Source organism: Cololabis saira, chromosome 17 (assembly GCF_033807715.1).
Source record: "Cololabis saira isolate AMF1-May2022 chromosome 17, fColSai1.1, whole genome shotgun sequence".
NCBI classification, from domain to species: Eukaryota; Metazoa; Chordata; class Actinopteri; order Beloniformes; family Belonidae; genus Cololabis; species Cololabis saira.
This window is the reverse complement of record NC_084603.1, coordinates 5384483-5402422: the sequence shown is the minus strand read 5'-3', so window position 1 is coordinate 5402422 and position 17940 is coordinate 5384483. Positions and strand designations below refer to the sequence as shown.

Sequence of the window (17940 nt, the reverse complement as noted above, 5' to 3'; positions counted from 1 at the left end):
GCCACCACCATGCTTCACTGTAGGGATGGTATTGGCCTGGTGATGAGCGGTGCCTGGATTCCTCCAAACATGACGCCTGCTATTCACACCAAACAGTTCAATCTTTGTCTCATCAGACCAGAGAATTTTGTTTCTCATGGTCTGGGAGTCCTTCAGGTGCCTTTTGGCAAACTCCAGGCGGGCTGCCATGTGCTTTTTAGTAAGGAGGGGCTTCCGTCTGGCCACTGTACCATACAGGCCTGATTGGTGAATCGCTGCAGAGATGGTTGTCCTTCTGGAAGGTTCTCCTCTCTCCACAGAGGAACGCTGGAGCTCTGACAGGGTGACCATAGGGTTCTTGGTCACCTCCCTGACTAGGGCCCTTCTCCCCCGATCACTCAGCTTAGGCGGCCGGCCAGCTCTAGGAAGAGTCCTTGTGGTTCCAAACTTCTTCCATTTACGGATGATGGAGGCCACTGTGCTCATTGGAACCTTCAAAGCAGCAGAAATGTTTCTGTACCCTTCCCCAGATTTGTGCCTCGAGACAATCCTGTCTTGGAGGTCTACAGACAATTTCTTTGACTTCATGCTTGGTTTGTGCTCTGACGTGCACTGTCAACTGTGGGACCTTATATAGACTGGTGTGTGCCTCTCAAAATCATGTCCAATCAACTGAATTTACCAAAGGTGGACTCCAATTAAGCTGTAAAAAACATCTCAAGGCTGATCAGTGGAAACAGCATGCGCCTTAGCTCAATTTTGAGCTTCATGGCAAAGGCGGTGAATACTTATGTGCATGTGATTTCTTAGTTTTTTATTTTTAATAAATTTGCAAAACTTTCGAAAAAACTTTTTTCACATTGTCCATATGGGGTGTTGTGTGTACAATTTTGAGGATAATAATGAATTTAATCAATTTTGGAATAAGGCTGTAACATAATAAAATGTGGTAAAAGTGAAGCGCTGTGAATACTTTCCGGATGCACTGTATCTGAAACAGACTATTCTTACTCAAACCCTGTTTTTGTTGACTACATAAAAAACAAAAATAAAAGTAAATTTACTTTTTATTTCCTTCTCTCTTCTTCAGGCGTTCTTCTCCAGATTGCATCCATCTTATAAAATGTTCAAAGACAATGTTTAAAATTCTTAGTCTTAAAAAAAGATTTTCAAAAATGTTTTATGACATTGTTGCAGTGGAAGTGTGCTGCTCTCTGTGTGTATGCCATCACCAACATTTATTGTTGGAAAATCCAGACTAAAATACTGGACATATAACCAGCATTGTGACACTGCTAGCCTGGATTTAAGTCAGACCTAAATATGCCACATGTTGCTGTACATAAAGATGCCTAAACATGTTGCAGTTTGGTCCTGCTTGACCATGGAGCCAACTTACTATCACTTTGGTCTTTAACTGAGGCACATACTCTACAGTACGTGTAATTTGGATCTGAACCCAGTTGGATAAGATTTTGGTATTTTGGTATACCTTTGTTCTGCAGTCCTATTTATTCACTCTGGTGCTGTGTTTTTAACCTTTATATTTCTGAAACGCTCGCTGTTGCCCTGGGACAAGTTTTTTTTTATTGAAATTGTACGGAAACTCATCAGTTGCTTACTATAGAGCCTCCTTATAATAGAGCTTTTACATATTCCTCCAGAATTTAAATGGTGTCCTCTTTTCTTATGATGCCCTTTACTCTGCCAAAAAGAAAATCTGTCTCAGAACTAAAAACTACAGTGGAAGCAAGGAAACCTTTCAGCCTCGGAGACCTAGAAAGTTTGGCCAATAGGGAAAAACCAAAATCAAACGCAATGATGAATAAAAGACATTTGGATGGATCCTTTGCATGGATCAGAATATGAACTCATTAAAATAAAGTAAAACAATAGTAGTAAAAGTACAATTATCCAGCCTTTCTATCTTTGGCTATACCTCACACTACTACATTTTAATTTCAAACTGTGAAACTTGTTATGGTTGCACTTAGCGTCCACACCAATTGGGTAAAATGTGACGCTAAAAACATAAATGTTTTGATTCACTGTTTTGTAAATCATGCCTTTCTGTGTAATTCAGATTGATAAAACAAAACCATTTGAAAACAATCACGTAGTTGCAGATATTTAATTCGTGATTTGCTCTTTTGAATCACAATGTACCCTCCCCTGACGTATGTCATGTGACCATCACCAGAGGATAAGCCACAGATGCAGCTTACCAATAGTGTTAACAACAGCGTTGAGACGGAACAGCAAGCTCTGCTGACTAGTTCCCCTCTGTGTCAGCTGCTTTGCAGCCAAAATCTGTATTTAATGACACTGCAGCTGACTGCTGTCATGCCTAGATCCTGCTCATGAGGTTTTGTTTTCCTTTTTTCACTTTTGTTTCTTATTTTCTGCTCTATTCAGCTTGTTTTTCCTCAGTTTCGGTGTTTGCTGTCATTTGTCTTCATCTGCCTTCCCACAGCGTGTCATCTTACCCCACACTAATGTGCTACGCCTGTGTAACTGGTCCGTGCATGTACTCACCACTCTCCCTCTGTTATTTGCCTTATCATCTTGTTCCCTTATTACAGAGTCCCAGTGTTTGTATTTCTAGTCTGTTTCATGTTCAACCTTGTTTCTGTCCTGGACTTCATTGTTTTCCTTCCATTTCCGGGAAGGAATTTTTTTATTACTTTATTTTAATTTTACTTGCTGTCAAAACCGTCTGTCACCTCAGATTGCCTGAAATCAGGATCTGGCTTGCAATGGACCCTGGTGACTCTGTTCCTGTCTGCAGGCCGCTGCTTTCACAGGGGCAGCGAATTCACCAGCAGGAAGAAGCAACGTTAGCTTTCCCTGAGGAAGTGCATGGATTCATTGAGCAGCAGCAGGCTTTCTACTGTATATGACCATCTCTGACCAAATTTCCCACATAGTTACAAGTCCAGGCACTTTAGTCAATGGAATCACCCACGCCACCTCCGGCTGTTTTGGCATCAACACCTCCACCAGCTCCACCTCCCATATCTAATATTCTTCAGGGAGGGATTCCATATCCCTCCTGCCCAATTTGTTTGGGTTTTTTTGAGTCCAGGAACTGTCAATTTTTTCTGAACCAGTGTAATTTACACCATGAGCTTCTTTCAAACTACCTATCCTACCTACCTAGATATGGTTGCAGTTATTATTTCCCATAAGACTATAAGCCGCACCTGTATATAAGCCGCATCAGCTCTATTTTTTAAAAAAACAATAAAAAAAGATATATAAGCCGCACCCGTATATAAGCTGCTCTATTTAGAAAAAAAGATATGCAAGCCGCAGATATTTATGTTGTTAGATTAGATATATACTACATGTACAGAAGGATTTTGAACTGTAAATGATGTACATGTTTGTACCTAAATAGATCCTTTCCTAACAGTGTATTTTAACACGGCAGCAACTTTGCTGATTAAAACGGGACAGAACCAAGAGAAAATAACCGGTATTTATTCATCTATTTATCTGTTTGAAATCTGCTTCTACCTACTTCTATCTGCTAAAGAAGAAGAAGTGTATTCTTCTTTGCATTTATTTTGTCTTAGTTTTTATTCTAATTCCGGTTAGCACTCCCCCTAGCGGTGGAAAAAAAATCCACAGAATAGCCGCACCTTTGTATAAGCCGCATGGTTGAAAACCTATGAAAAAAGTAGTGGCTTATAGTCCAGAAAATACGGTATATATTTTTATCCCGATTTTTTTCCCATTTTATCACCCAGTGCTCCTACCTAAGTCAGTCGTGGGCATTGCCATCCTCTACCAACCTGGGAGGGCCCTGCACTGAGCTCAGGTATTTTCCTTAACCTGAGGAGTGATCAGGCCGCTTCTTTTCACCAGACAGGGTGGAGCTTCTCTGGCTGGACGTAGCGCGTGGAAGGATCACGTTATTACGGCCAGATCCTCCCCCATCTGGCGCCCTGGCTGGCCTGTTGCATGTTTTTGTGAGGGTAGCTCACACTAGCTACCAAGGGAACACGGGGAGAACATGCAAACCCCACCCAGGGTGTGGGCGCTGAGGTCATGGGGGAACTTAACACGCACTTCAGCGTCCCCGGTGGGAATTGAACCAAGGACCTTCTTGCTGTGAGACGGCTGCACTACCACCTGCGCCACCGTGCCAGCTTCACAAAGACTTTTATCCTGATATTCCAGCCCACTTCTTGCCGTGGAGTGGCAAGAGCTCTAATGAATCTTCAGGTCAACCATTGAATACCTTACTTGTGTTTAAGTCACTCTTGTTGTCTACACTGGAAAGAATAGCAACAGTTCCCTCACCTGTTGGGTTATGACGCTCTGATCACTGCAAGGATGCAACAAATCATCATATGACAATGATTCCCTATTATCAGGACAGAAAACGTCCGACTGGTTACCCAAGACCCCCGATATATGGGTCCATCCACCTACATTCAAAAGGGTGAATCCAGTGGCAGTGAAACTATGACTTCCAGCATCAAAGTGCCTTAATTGTCATATACAACATGAAAGTTCTCTTTCCTATAAACAAAATTAAAGGGGACCTATTATGGCATCTAATACCTATTTTAAACAGGCCATGTCTTTATCTTCCCATTCTCTAACCGCATTCTCTATGCAGGATTCTGAGTGGGCGGGGCTATGATAATGAGGCACTGTGCTGATTGGCTGCCTGAATGACGTGATACACCGCTACGAAAAAATGGCGGAAGCTCCGGCCAGCGGAGTTAGTTGTGGGCGTGGTTTCCCGCATCGCTCCCGTCGTTACGTAACGACGGGAGCAGAATCTGAACGGCTCGTAGAAGCCACATCAGACTGGATGGATCATCCAGGCGGCTGTACAGACACTGCAGAATTTGGTTGCTTTCCTCCTTCTCTGAGTTGGCAGGCTGAGGAGAGACCACTTTATACATGTTAAAGCAAGAAAAAACTTGTTTTTCATAATAGGTCCCTTTTAAACCTATGCTGCAACCACATTCATACACTCCCTATCTCACCAATAAGTACCTACAATAGTAGATAAAAAGTTAAAACTAACAGGTTAATGCAGATGACCTGATTATTTAGGTACATTTAAAATATGCACTGGTGTTGGGAACTGTGATTGTATCTCGTAGTCAAGGCTTTGTGGGATCTCTAGCTCTTCCCAAAGGGATGTAGTCGGAAGAGATGATGACCTGGGTGGGCGGAGTCCTTGGTGACGGCAGTGACTCTGCTGAGTAACACGACCTGGAGATCTCTTCCAGGAGGAGAGAGGGGACAGCTAGCGACTTTTTGGGGGGCAGTTCTAATTACTCTCTGCAGAGCTTTGCGGTCTGCAGCAGAGCAGCCAGTATACCAGACTGTGATGCCATATGACAGAATGCTCTTCACGGCAGAATGGAAGAATAAGAGCAGCCGCTGAGAAGTCAGCTCATTCCTCCTGAGGTGCCTCAGAAAATGCAGACCTTGTTGAGCCTTCTTCACAGTGGCTGTGGTATTATCTGACCAGGTGAGGTTATCTGCAATATAAACACACAGAAACTTAAAAGCCTGCATCCTCTCCACACATTATTCTCCAATCTTCCAACGTAGCAGGCGGAGGAGGCTCATTGCTGCATTTCCTGAAGGTTATGATGAGTTCCTTTTTTCTTTTTTGCATTATGTACCAGGTTGTTAGAGCAGTATTGTCAGAAGAGTCCTGTCTACACTGTGATGGAGCAGCTGGCGGTCAGAGAGAGAGGCTGTGGCGTGGATATTTCTGGTTCTTGGAAAGAACCCCTTGAACTTAACTTTTTCTCTTTACAGTGTTGTGCGTCGTGAGTCCATGACCTCAGGCTGATACCTAGATGAGCAGGAGGAAGGCCATTATGAGCTACTGTATAGTCAAAGCAATCTGCAGTTCCATATGTTTTCAGCATGGTTTCATTTGTTTGCACGACGACTGTGTGATTTGCATTTACAATGGTGCCATGTGGTTGAGGATAATTACAACACAGAGTTGAAATACTAGTATGGATGCAGATCGGTTTAGTTTTAAAACTGCATTTACTAGTTTGAGTGTGTGTGTGTGTGTGTGTGTGTGTGCGTGCGTGCGTGCGTGCGTGCGTGCGTGCGTGCGTGCGTGCGTGCGTGCGTGCGTGCGTGCGTGCGTGCGTGCGTGCGTGCGTGCGTGCGTGCGTGCGTGCGTGCGTGCGTGCGTGCGTGTTATACACACCCCCACAACTACCTCATGCAGGTTTGTCAGGGACTATTAAAAAAACACAGCAGTGTATATTTGGTTCAGGTCCAACATGACACTTTTCATCTTTGTTACTAAAGAGTCACGGTCGCCGTTGGTAACAACGTTGTGTGCCTGTGCTTTAAAGTGACACAAAATGGAGCAGTTTGTGGATAATCATACTTTAGATATTTGTGCATAACACAACATTCTTTTGTGTTTCAGCTCAGTCATATTGAACAATGCTTGACTTTGATGGCAGAATGTAAATATTTTATTTGTAGAAGCCATTTTCTCAAGGAGCAAACTACATCCTGCAGTGCTGCTGCTCAAAACACATTATTAATTTATACTGTAGGTTTGAAATCCCATCAATGCTTCCACTATCTTATATTGTACCTTTCAGAGTTGTGCATGTCTTAAGAGCACTTACTAAAGTCTCTGTCTTGATGTCTCTTTGCACGTTATATCACCCTTCTGTTTAAGTCAGCAGAGAGAGTTCACGAGTAAAAATAAGACACAGAAAATCTCATTCAAATTCTTGTTGTACATTTTCTAACATGCCACTAATAATCCACTTGCTACAGTTATTTTTCAGAGAGCCTATCTTTATCAAATGACGTGTGAAGCAGCATATACCTCTCCTGTAGCTGCCAAGATGAATGAAGTCATACCAGGATTTATATTTTCCCAATGCCTATCAGTACACTCAAATTGTGTCTCAGCAGAGCTCGTACATCAGATGTATTCCACCGGGCTGAACACGATTACTCTCAACATCTTTTGAAATCATGCATTTGGGGGGGTTATCCTCGCTCTTCTCCTGGTGTGTTCTATAAGTCACTGCACAGTCATGCCTAATGATCTCTCTCTGCACGTTTTAGTGATGCCGAGGACTGGTTCTGCGAGTGCTCCCCGCTTTACACCGGCCGCCTGTGCCAGCTCAGCGCCTGTGAGCTCAACCCCTGCAGTCATGGAGCCACATGCATCCCGAAGTCGCCATTGGAGGCTGTTTGTCTCTGTCCCTACGGGAGGCAGGGTCTTCTGTGTGACCAACGTAAGGGATACATAGAATATCTTCACACAGAATAATGCAGTGCCGCTGGAGCAGATTTATTAACTGACTAATCTGCAAACAGTTGGTGGATGAAAGCCTTGAGCAGTTGGGAGAATCAGTGTCTGTTGTTGAATAAAGAGGTTAATGAAACTAAATTCTGCTGAGCAGGCAGAAAGGCCCTCCTCCAGCAGCGGAGTCAGATAATCAAACTCTTGGCTGCTTTGCTGAATGTTCGAATGAAAGGCTGTTTCAAGTTTGTTGGACCCTATTTCTTTCTAACTGTTATTTCAGCAGTTTGACTTTTTTTATCTTTACATACTGCTACATCTTACCAAGTTATATATTCAGCAATGTTAACACACCTCTCTCTTATTCCTACCTTTCTTCAGTCACTCATTTCCAACCTAGGTTAATGGGAATATATACTAGCAAAAAATAAGTGGTTTTCTTTCCATATCAGGGTGTTGAAGATGCAAGAACACAAACTGTACAGAAACTGTTCTGTACAGCAACATTTTTTCATTCGAATAAACCTTTTAGATGACAGACTGTTAAGATTATTGCAAATATTTTCAGAGCATAAAAGAGTGCTTGGTTTGCCTCATACCATTAAGATTTGATACAGTCTGCTGGCTAACTCATTTAGGCTGTTTTTTATGTATAGGCACTATATGAATTTTTGAGTTCTCCACTGGAATGAATTGGATTATAAATGGATAACGAAGAACAGGCTTGAATTGGAAAATAAAGGGACTGATTGCGGCTGTATTTAATTGGTCTGCATTGAACTTGAACTCAGTAAAATGTCTTTATACGACCCTTGCTGTGAATTGGTGTTATACAAATAAACTGAGTTGAATTGAAGTCGTATACATTTTCAGAAAGCATGGTTGGTTAAACTCAGAGACATATCAGGTCTGAAAAGTGTACCAAACAGAAAGTCAGAATAAACCAAAATTGGAGATGCAGGCGGGAAAACTATTTTTATGTATGAGACAATATGTTCAAACTGTGTTGTTCTGAGTTGTGGAGTTTGATTGCTAAACAGTTTTTTGGGTTTTGTTTTTTTTTTTTTGTCAGTTTTCTGTTCAAACTTTCTGGGCATGTCTGAAAACCAGGTTCAGTGGTTCAGCAGAGTAGACTTTATATGAGCAAAATCCCTACCCTTGGCTCCATAATGCTATATACAGGTCTATAATGATGCATTAGCCATGGATGAGTCAGCTCATGTAGCTGTGCAGCCAGCTTACAACTGGCTATCTAACGGTTCTGCCCTCATCCCATACATTCATCTGCCTTGGATGCCAGACGTTGCAGAAATCTGACCGCCTTCTGCAGCTGCAGAGGAATAATGAGAAAAAGAACTAGATTATTAATGTAAAGAATGAAACTGAAACACAGCACCAAGGATAAGATTTAAGATAGGCAGGCTTGTACTGCGTCTATAGTGGGATTTTAGGTGCAAATAATTACTTGAGAGACGCACACTTTATAAAGAGTTTTAAACCAGGGTGGTTTGATGGCTACACACCTGCTGAGGTACCAGAATAAGTGGATGCTCTTTGCATTGATTGATGCATCACCACATTCTCAGGGTCAATGCCACAACCCGCCTCTTTTGTATCCTGATATTTTTGCAAACTATAATTGGAGAAATCAAAGATTAATAGATGCACCGCTGCCACAGTTTATCATCACTGTGTTGACCCAAATCCCTCTCCGGCTCACTTGCTCGCCACCCTGACAGCTTGACTACGGTTTGGATTAGTTTTCATAAATGCTCAGTTTGCCCAGTTATTACTGTTTATTTCAACTGGTCTGTCATCTTCAGCATCCTCAGTAGACACCATCTGCATCTCAAAGCAGACTGGCAACACTGTTCAATTTCACATTATGAGTTATGAAGCCTCATTTTATATACTTATTTAATATACTAACTTGAAGTCCTGAAAGAATTAAATGAATATGGCATCTGCTAAACATCACTGAGTGTGCATGGTGAAAGCTTTCAGCACAACTCTGCCCAAGCACTGACTCACAGAACTATGTTAACGTAACTGAAGAATAATACTTTGGATCAAAACCTATTTATTACTTAATTGGGACAGAGTGAGATGTAAATAATGACAAATGGAAACTCATTCTATGATATGTGTCATGGTACATGTTTATTTCTCACAAAATCATGCCATAAAATACGGCTTCACAGGTTGTGGCTTTCAAGAATAAAAGGTTTTGCTTGACTAGACTGACTGTTGCAGCAGCAGGGCGCATTGGCATATAAGTTGCTCAGCCATGCCACGGCCCCTGTCAGGATCCCAGCACCCACTTGCCAAACAGAGAAATTTAACCTTCCAGTTTCACACTAAGTACAGAGCTGACATTTGAATTTTAATCCCGAAAACATCAGATAAGATCAGAGTCAAAACTGATCACTCCCGTCCCTCCTGGGGCTTTTTCCTTTTAGTACTTGCATCACATTTCTTTATGTGGTGCCCCAGCAAAGTAGCAACAGTAATTGCACAGCAGCCTGGTTGTCTTCATATTCTCTGTTGGCCAGAAAGCTTAAGTCATTTGTCTACCAGGACACATGAAACAGCAGTGTTTTGTTGTTGTTGTTGTTTTCCGCTAGATGTAATATTTCTTAGTTCTTGGTTCCCAATAGATAAAGCAAACTATGAACAAGATGGAGGAGAAGGAAGACGGAATTGATGCCGGAACGCCTTTGAGAGTTACGCTCATGAAACATTAATGATTATTTAAAATGTCTTCACTCAGAATTATTAATCACCTACCTTTGTATACAATTTGGCCATTGCTCCAGTTAAAGATTCATGTTAAAATTAATTGAGAAAAGTCGTGAAAGCGGAGCGCAGACAGCAGCCAGGGCAGGCCGACTTTATGCACATGTAGTCATACAGACTGTCGTAAATGTAAGTCATGTTTGGAAATTATAGTCAAAGTGGCTGTGACAGTAATTTTAATTTTAAAATGTTCCCTCTCAAGGAAGGGTGCATTAAGTGGCAAGGAAATAAACTTAATACTGATTTAATATAGTCCCACAATGCAACAACCAGTCCCAGATTTACACTTATGTAATCCAGTCTATTTTAGTGCATTATTAGTTGTGATTTTATGCAAACGTTTGCTCATGTATCATATCGTGTTGATTTTATGAGCATGTCAGATGCAGACCTTTTTTAAAATAAGCCTTTCAACAAATACCCCTGCCTATTTAGTTTCTGCGAGTTATTCTTGATTATGAAACTCTTTCTCACAGCCCACTTCAGCTTTGGAAATATTTTGAGGCCTTGCAGGCACAGCATGTTTAAAAATTCAGTGATGTTTGAGTCACGGGGCTTCCACATAGTTTCGGCTTGTCCTCCTTATTGAACACAAGCATCTCTTCAGTTCATTTTTCCATCAAATTAGCTGATATATAAAGGAAAGCTTCCTCGGTGCTATCCAGATGTTGCTTTGCACGCTTCAGACTCTTGCTGACGTCACCGGTTGGGCTTCCTTCCATGTAAACCCTGTCTGTGCATCAACTTGATAGGATATCAGTGAGCTTCCCTGTAGATCTATTGCAGGCCTGTGGAGAGTTTTGCTTTGCTTTCAACAGATGTCCCGGATAGTCTGAGAAGCATTTTTCCTCATTCAGACCTTGTCTTGACTTTCATTTCCCCCTTAACTGCCATTTCTTAATGATATTTCACACAGTGGAGATTTCTAGCTGGAAGCGCTTTGATATCTTTTTATAGCCTTCCCCTGCTTTGCAGGCTTCAGTTAGCTTTGTTTTTAAGATCCTCCGTAAGTTGCATAAAGGAGTCCATGGCTGGTGAGTGTTACCACAAGATTTGAAAAATCAGGCGATTTATCTTCTCTGGAGCTGTCATAGAGTGACGATTATGAATTCCTCGCCCGTCTCTTCAAAAATCTGTGAGTCAATTTCAACCTTAAGTGTTCTAAGACATTTTCTTGGAATCAAATACAATGAGTGAGCATTAACATTCAACATGCTGCCTGTTTTTAGATGTCGCTTTGCTGCAGGAGGTCACATTGCTTCACCTTTTTTTACCTCATAGATCAGTGTGTTGGATGTCCAGGGTGGCTAAACCCGTCTGTTTTATACAATCCATTTACACGGGTCCGGTGTTTGCGCTTAAACATTGGGCGGTACTGTTCGACATCACCGCTTCAGTTTAGTATTGATTTAACGCACTTTTCGTTAACCTTTCATTGCACTGAGATTGAAAAACAGCATGCCGTACACAGTATTTGTATCCAGCTCAGGTGAAATGTTGTTTTCCCTGCTTCTCTTTGGCAGCAGAGACGCATCGTTTGCGTGCAGTTGTCTGTCAGAATTAATTTTACAGTCTGGTGCTGCATGTCACTGCTTCTGTTCTGGTTTACAGCCAGGTGAAAATGATATACACCGCTATCTGGCACTGTAACAATCTATATACTACCTATGGTATCATGTAACTGCACACCAATTAACATTAATTATATTATTTCTTATTCAGTATACTCCTGGTCAATGACAGGTTTTCACATAATGTCTCTGAGAATACTGTTTTATAGATTTGTGTGTAGAATACCTGTATGTGGCGGACACCTGAAGATGTTCTCCATCATCGCTAGATGTGACGCTGACGTCTCAGGAGTCAGGCGAGCCTTTTGTGGCTCCGGATGCGCAATCTTGTTCGGCACATGAAAAGCTAAGTGAGAGTTATTCAGCCTCTCCACAGAATGAGTCTCATCTGTTCGAAAAATGGAGCATCAGAATTTCCATTGTCGTTTGAATCGTTTGAAGGGAGATGATGATATCAGAAATTACAGCGGCTGAACCCCAAATCAACATCACATTTGGAATCAAACAAAATGCAGCTTTTTGAGACACTTATGCGAAATTGTTGAATATATCCTGATTTTGCATAGACAGCCGCTAATTTAATAGTCGTTTGTTCTTTGTGAAAAGTTCAGATTCGTGTTTCTTTATCAGAATGTCATCGTATAAAGACGTAATTATTTTTTCCCCTTTTTTTTCCAAACAAGTCCAATTTTCACATTAACAAATTTGATATGTTAATAATGGCAATCAAAGTCAGCTGAAATAAATAAATAAATAAATCACCATTGATTGGAAATTCTGATCAAATCATATAATTACAAAGATAAGATATTGAGTAAAACAAATTATTTCTGTTTGGGAAACGTTTCATACTTAGTTCTGCTTTAGAGTAGATTGAATTTGGTCCGTGTTGTTTATCTGGTCTGAACCTGTGGAAAAAGTGCACACTGACCTTATTTCAGGACAAAAAGATCACCGTGTATGAGAGCAAACCCGAACACAGCACAGTTTGAAAGTAAGATGTAGCTGAAATACCGTGGCACAGAAGCAGTAGGCAAATGCAGCTCCAGCAGACAATAACAGAAGCATTTGCAGCTTTATTAATAATTTAGCAGCCAAACAGAGCGGGGCAGTTGCAGAGGGGTGCTCTGAGCCCCTCTTTGCCTTCGCCCTGGGGCTGCAGAAGGAGACGCAAGGAGCTTCCGGACAGAGAAAAAGAGGTGTTTTGTGTCTCAGTCCTCAGTCCTGTGAAAGAAAAGAAAAAAACAAAAAAAAAGAACATGGCGGCATGTAATTTTGAATGAGCGTGGGCAAATTTACATCGAGTCCCTAGAGTAAAATCAAGTGGATGGGTATGCTCCGATGGAATTCAAGCGCGAGCATTATTGAATCATCCATGCGTTCAGAATTGCTAAACTTAAGATTGTAATTGAATATGGTTGGGATTATTGTGCTACTCCTGTGAACATTGTATATGAAGTGAAGTCTGCATGCCAGAATCACTCCAGAGCTGCTACTGATGAAAATAGAATAAGAGTGAGGAGGTGGTAGTATTTGAAAACAGGTCATCATCTAATAGCATGAGCAAAGAAAATACATGTATTACACCAAGCCTGGGTCTGCAGTGTGGCAATACTGCCATCTTTTGGTTGGCTGTTGGGGAGACGATGAATCAGACCTCTACTTTACTCAAGATTACCACACAGACACAGTAAACCCTATTCCAGCTGCTCCAAATATATACAATAACTCTAAGACTGTTGTAAATGTCTTTGTTTTGCAGCAATCAACATAACTCGTGCCAGATTCAGTGGAAGTGATGAGTTTGGCTACACGTCCTTTGTGGCGTATTCCTCCATCCCGAGCCTCAGTTCCCTCTATGAGTTCAAGCTGAAGTTCACGCTTGCAAATAATTCATCTGCTGTCAAAGACAACCTGATGCTGTTTGCTGGAAATAAAGGACAAGGTGAGCTCTACACTGACACACGCAGAGCAATTTACAATTCCTCATGCTGGAGAATCAACAATCCTCAGACATTTCCTTTGTTCGTTTTTAGTTGTCTGACTTCATTTAGGGTTCAAAAAAACGTGCCAGTGCCATTTTCCTCACCTGCTGTGCATGGTAATGTGCTGTCTAATGGATTCCCTCTTTCCTCTGATATTGTCTGATCAAGAGGGGTCCAAGAAAGATTTTCTTTTCTAGCAGATTTTTTTGACATTAATAATGAGTTTTCCCCCACAGTCCAGCAATTACTTGATTTCCAGCTGATCTTGTATTGTTATTGACATTCAAACGGAGCGCGCTGGCATTTCTCGTACAGAAGGAGCACGTGAACCCAGCATCCCAACAATGCTAACGTTAATTGCATCAAACAGACATTGAGGTGTGATTGTCGACTGCGATGCTGTCAGCAACTATCCTGCTAAATTAGACGTCTTCTCAGTGGGGTTATCTTAAGGAGCAGATAGCTGCTGCGCCATAGGGAGCTTCATATTTCATCAAAGGAAGGTGGGGGGAAAAACACAAGATTTCATACTTCTCACACAATCATCAAGGTGGAGGCGAAATAAAAGCAAGCTATGTGGTTAATGAAAGATTTGTCAGGAGAATGGATGACGCTAGGAAACAATATATAAGAATAGATCTAACACGAATGATTGGTAAGATCATTGCTTTAATGAAGTGGCAACCTTGATCAACACTGTCAAAAACTATAGCAGTTAATCATTTTCAGTTCAGAACAAGCACAAAAGCAACATACAGCAGCATGAGAGCTGCTTCTCTTCAAGGACTTTGGCATAAGCATGCCCTGTTCATTTTTATTCTACTTTATTCTTGTTCTATTTGAGATTTTCAACGTCTTGCTGCTCAGTTGCCCTGCAATTGCCCCTCGGGGATGAATAAAGTTTTCTGAATCTGAATCTGAATCTAAATATATTACTGAAAGAAGAATGTTTTTTATTTGGCTTTGCACAAGATGTTTATATATTGTGTCTGCTCTACTAATGGGAAGCTCTCTGCATATTTTTCAGGCAACGATGGAGATGACTTCCTCGTTTTGGGACTGCGAGGCGGAAGAGTTATCCATAGGTTCAACCTGGGATCGGGGATAGCAACCATGGTCAGCGATCGCCTCAACTACAGCATCAACATCCACACTGTCACGTTTGGGAGATCCAAGAGAACTGGGTGGCTGAAGGTGACTTTTCTTTCTCTCTCTCTCTGCCTCCCAGATGACATCGGTTTTCCATTCTGACAAATATGTGGAGTGTAGTGAAACGTAAATAAGGGAGGATGGAGGGAGACTGCACTTTAACATCTATGGACCCAAAAAAAAGAATTAGTCTTAGAAGTTCAAGACCATAAAACAACAACAAATACATTTGTAAATATATGAGAACTATCCTGATATATTCACCCTGTTTCTCTTTGATATGTTTAGAATATGTTTTTTGTGAAAAATAAAAAATTATAAAATGATTTTTAGTAAAAGTACTTATGTTTAATTATTTTCCAGCCCTATATTTGTGTTATTACTTTTCCAAAAATTCCAAAAATCAATGCTTTTGATTCCCCAACTCCAAAGCTGGGAGAGACGGCCTCTGGTCAGGTGGTCCAAGAGAGGTCAGAGTTATGGGGGAAAACACGGCAGCTTCCTGTCGATTGCACTAACAAGCTCCTGCCAAAGTAGGGTTCACGTGTGCATGGATTTAGCTGTAAGTCTGTGCAAAAAAAGCCAACCATTTGCAGGGCTCCTCCAAACTAAAATGATAGATTTCTTTCAGACAAAATTGTGTTTAATCTAATGATTTTTCTTTGCTTACAGCGCTTTTCCTTTGAGAACTGAAGGATTGTTTTGAGCCTTCTAAAGATTACCGTTATGCTCAGCGAAAAGTTCACACTAAGTCCTTGATTAGGTGTTACTGCTCAGCGTTGCTTCGTTTGAGTTGATTTGTTTAAAGAGAACGGAGTCATGTTTCTAGAGCATTACTTAAGCACAACTAAATACAGTTCAGCACCTGACTATTCAGTTTATTTTCCACTGCATCCTGCTCAGGTTGTCAGGGGGCTGCAGAGCATCCCGGCTGGTTCGGTCACCAGTCCATCACAGGGCCTACACATACAAGCAATCATGCAAATTCAAAACTCTCACCTACGGCACATCCTCAGTAAACCTAACATGCATATTTTTAGACTGTAAGAGGAAGCTGTAATACCCAGAGAGACCTCATGCACGTACAGGGAGAACATGCCAACGCTGCACAACAGCTGCAGAAGACGCACACAAGTATCCACCCTGGCGTTGGTGGAAAAGGCTGGTGTTTGACGGCATGTAGAGGTGCGAGTGTTCTTGTGCACAACAGATCATTCCAGTGTGGTGATCAGCTGACTGTAGCTGAGAAGTCTGCAGGCAGTGTGGCTCTGTTTAGACAACAAGGGTCCAGAACCCCGGCCACAACAAAGTGTCCTGAAAGAGGCAAAAACGTGGAACTACACCTGTGACTAATAAGCAGACACAGACTGAATAAGTCGGTGATAAATCCAAGGTCACGCATCCTGTCAGCTTGAGCAGATGGTTAAATGAATTGCACTCCCACTCTTGACGCCCACAGATGCAAGTCTTCAGCTTGAATATTGATGTTTTGTTATGTCTTCTTCAGGTTGACGGGCAGCGCAACAGAACAGGATTTTCTCCCGGACCTCTGGCGGGCCTCGGCGTTTTCAACCATCTCTTCGTGGGTGGATATAATGAGTACACCCCTGAACTCCTGCCACTTGGCTCCAGGTTCCGTCACGGCTTTCAGGGTAAGACCGCCCAGCGCTCTCTGTGTGCAGTAAGAGCACTGGGACGCAGAGCTTCTTCCAGGATTTTTGTCTTTTTTGCAAGCAGAGGGGAAGGTGTGTTGTGAAAAGGAAGTAACGCGCTCCGACTGCACACGAGCCCGGGGCCCACTGAGCTTTGACGCTGATTATATCTGCGCTCTGTAAGTGCTTCACAGCTCATACAGTGCGTCGTGTGTAAATTCATCCCACTGCTGATAAGTCACTTGAACAAGGGTGCTATCCAAATAATCTTTGTCATCATCAACATCATTTATGCCGTCTCCCAGGTGACCCCTTGTTGGGATGGATATTGGAGCACATTCATTGTGTCTGTTAATGTGCAGAGCTGTGCAGCAAAACCGCCATAACTGCACTGATGACAACAGCTATGAATATCATCGTAACCATATTCGGCAGTCTTTGCACCACAGTGGCGAAACTTGTTATGATAATATGTCATGGCATATCCATTTGAGATGAACAATGAAAGCTTTTCATTTATAATGACTACAATGGTTTGTGTACTTGCTTATTTATCATCTGGTTTTGTTTCCCTACTCTATAAATCAACCTTTAAAAATCAAATCAGCTGTGCTAAAGCATTAGTTCGGTCATGTTGCATCGGGCCGCGTCAGTACTGGTGGGGACTACCTGAGCAGAGCCACACCAGTGGAACTATAACCTTTCTACTCAGGAGGTAATGAGAACTCATGAGCGTCTAATCAGATCTGTGTGACCTTCCTCGAGCCCTAATCATGATGGCTGGCAGTGAACACTGATAATGCACTTCAGTCACAGTTATCAACAGATCCACACTCCCCTGTGGAAAGGTGGAGGAGACGCCTGGCTGCTTTCGGGGAGGAAAAAAAAAAAAACTCTTTCAGTCTTGTCGATCAAATAACCAGGAATGGGGATTTTATGTTCCCTGAATTCCCTGGCGTTCAACCCCGAACATCTGAAGTGCAAATCCTTTGAAAATTCCATTAATTTCAGTTTTTCTTTTAAAGACTGCTACGAGAATATATTAGACATTTCTTTTTCATAATTTTCTGATTTTGAAAGGTTACTTAAGTTTTCTTCTCTGACACAAGTGCTTGCTCGACTTAGCTCCTCGAGATTCTTGGTTCTCTTGAATGACGGGATGTGTGGCTTGCTGAATCAAAACAAACCATCTTTCCTAATCTTCCTTGCGAATCTGCTTTTCTTTTTTGATGGTCTGTGTTTGCTGCACAACCATCACTTAAGTCTGCCAAGTAGACAGCATCATGCCATGAATATTCATGAATGAGCATGACATTTCCCCTGCATCCTGTTTATGCCAGTGACTAATGCAGCAGAGCGAAGGGAGTCGGCGTGCTCAGATGACAACGATGGCTGCGTTCAGGCCTTATATTTATAGAAGGCCATGTGCACTGGAGGTGCAGGCCAAAACAAATATTGTCTTGATAAAATTGAATTATGACAGCGGAAAGCAAATATGATGATGGAGATGCGGGGTAACAGATGGGGAGGGGATT

At 41.9% G+C, this 17940-nt stretch overlaps 1 protein-coding gene across 1 annotated transcript in view; it reads left to right on the top strand.

Annotated features, from left to right (window-relative positions):
* The window catches only part of eys (eyes shut homolog), a 235197-nt gene that overhangs the window by 212789 nt on the left and 4468 nt on the right, over nt 1-17940 (top strand). Inside the window, exons 44-47 of the mRNA XM_061744588.1 lie at nt 7072-7244; nt 13382-13564; nt 14632-14798; nt 16261-16405. Coding sequence (XP_061600572.1) covers nt 7072-7244; nt 13382-13564; nt 14632-14798; nt 16261-16405 — 668 coding nt within the window. The remainder of the gene's footprint in view (nt 1-7071; nt 7245-13381; nt 13565-14631; nt 14799-16260; nt 16406-17940) is intronic.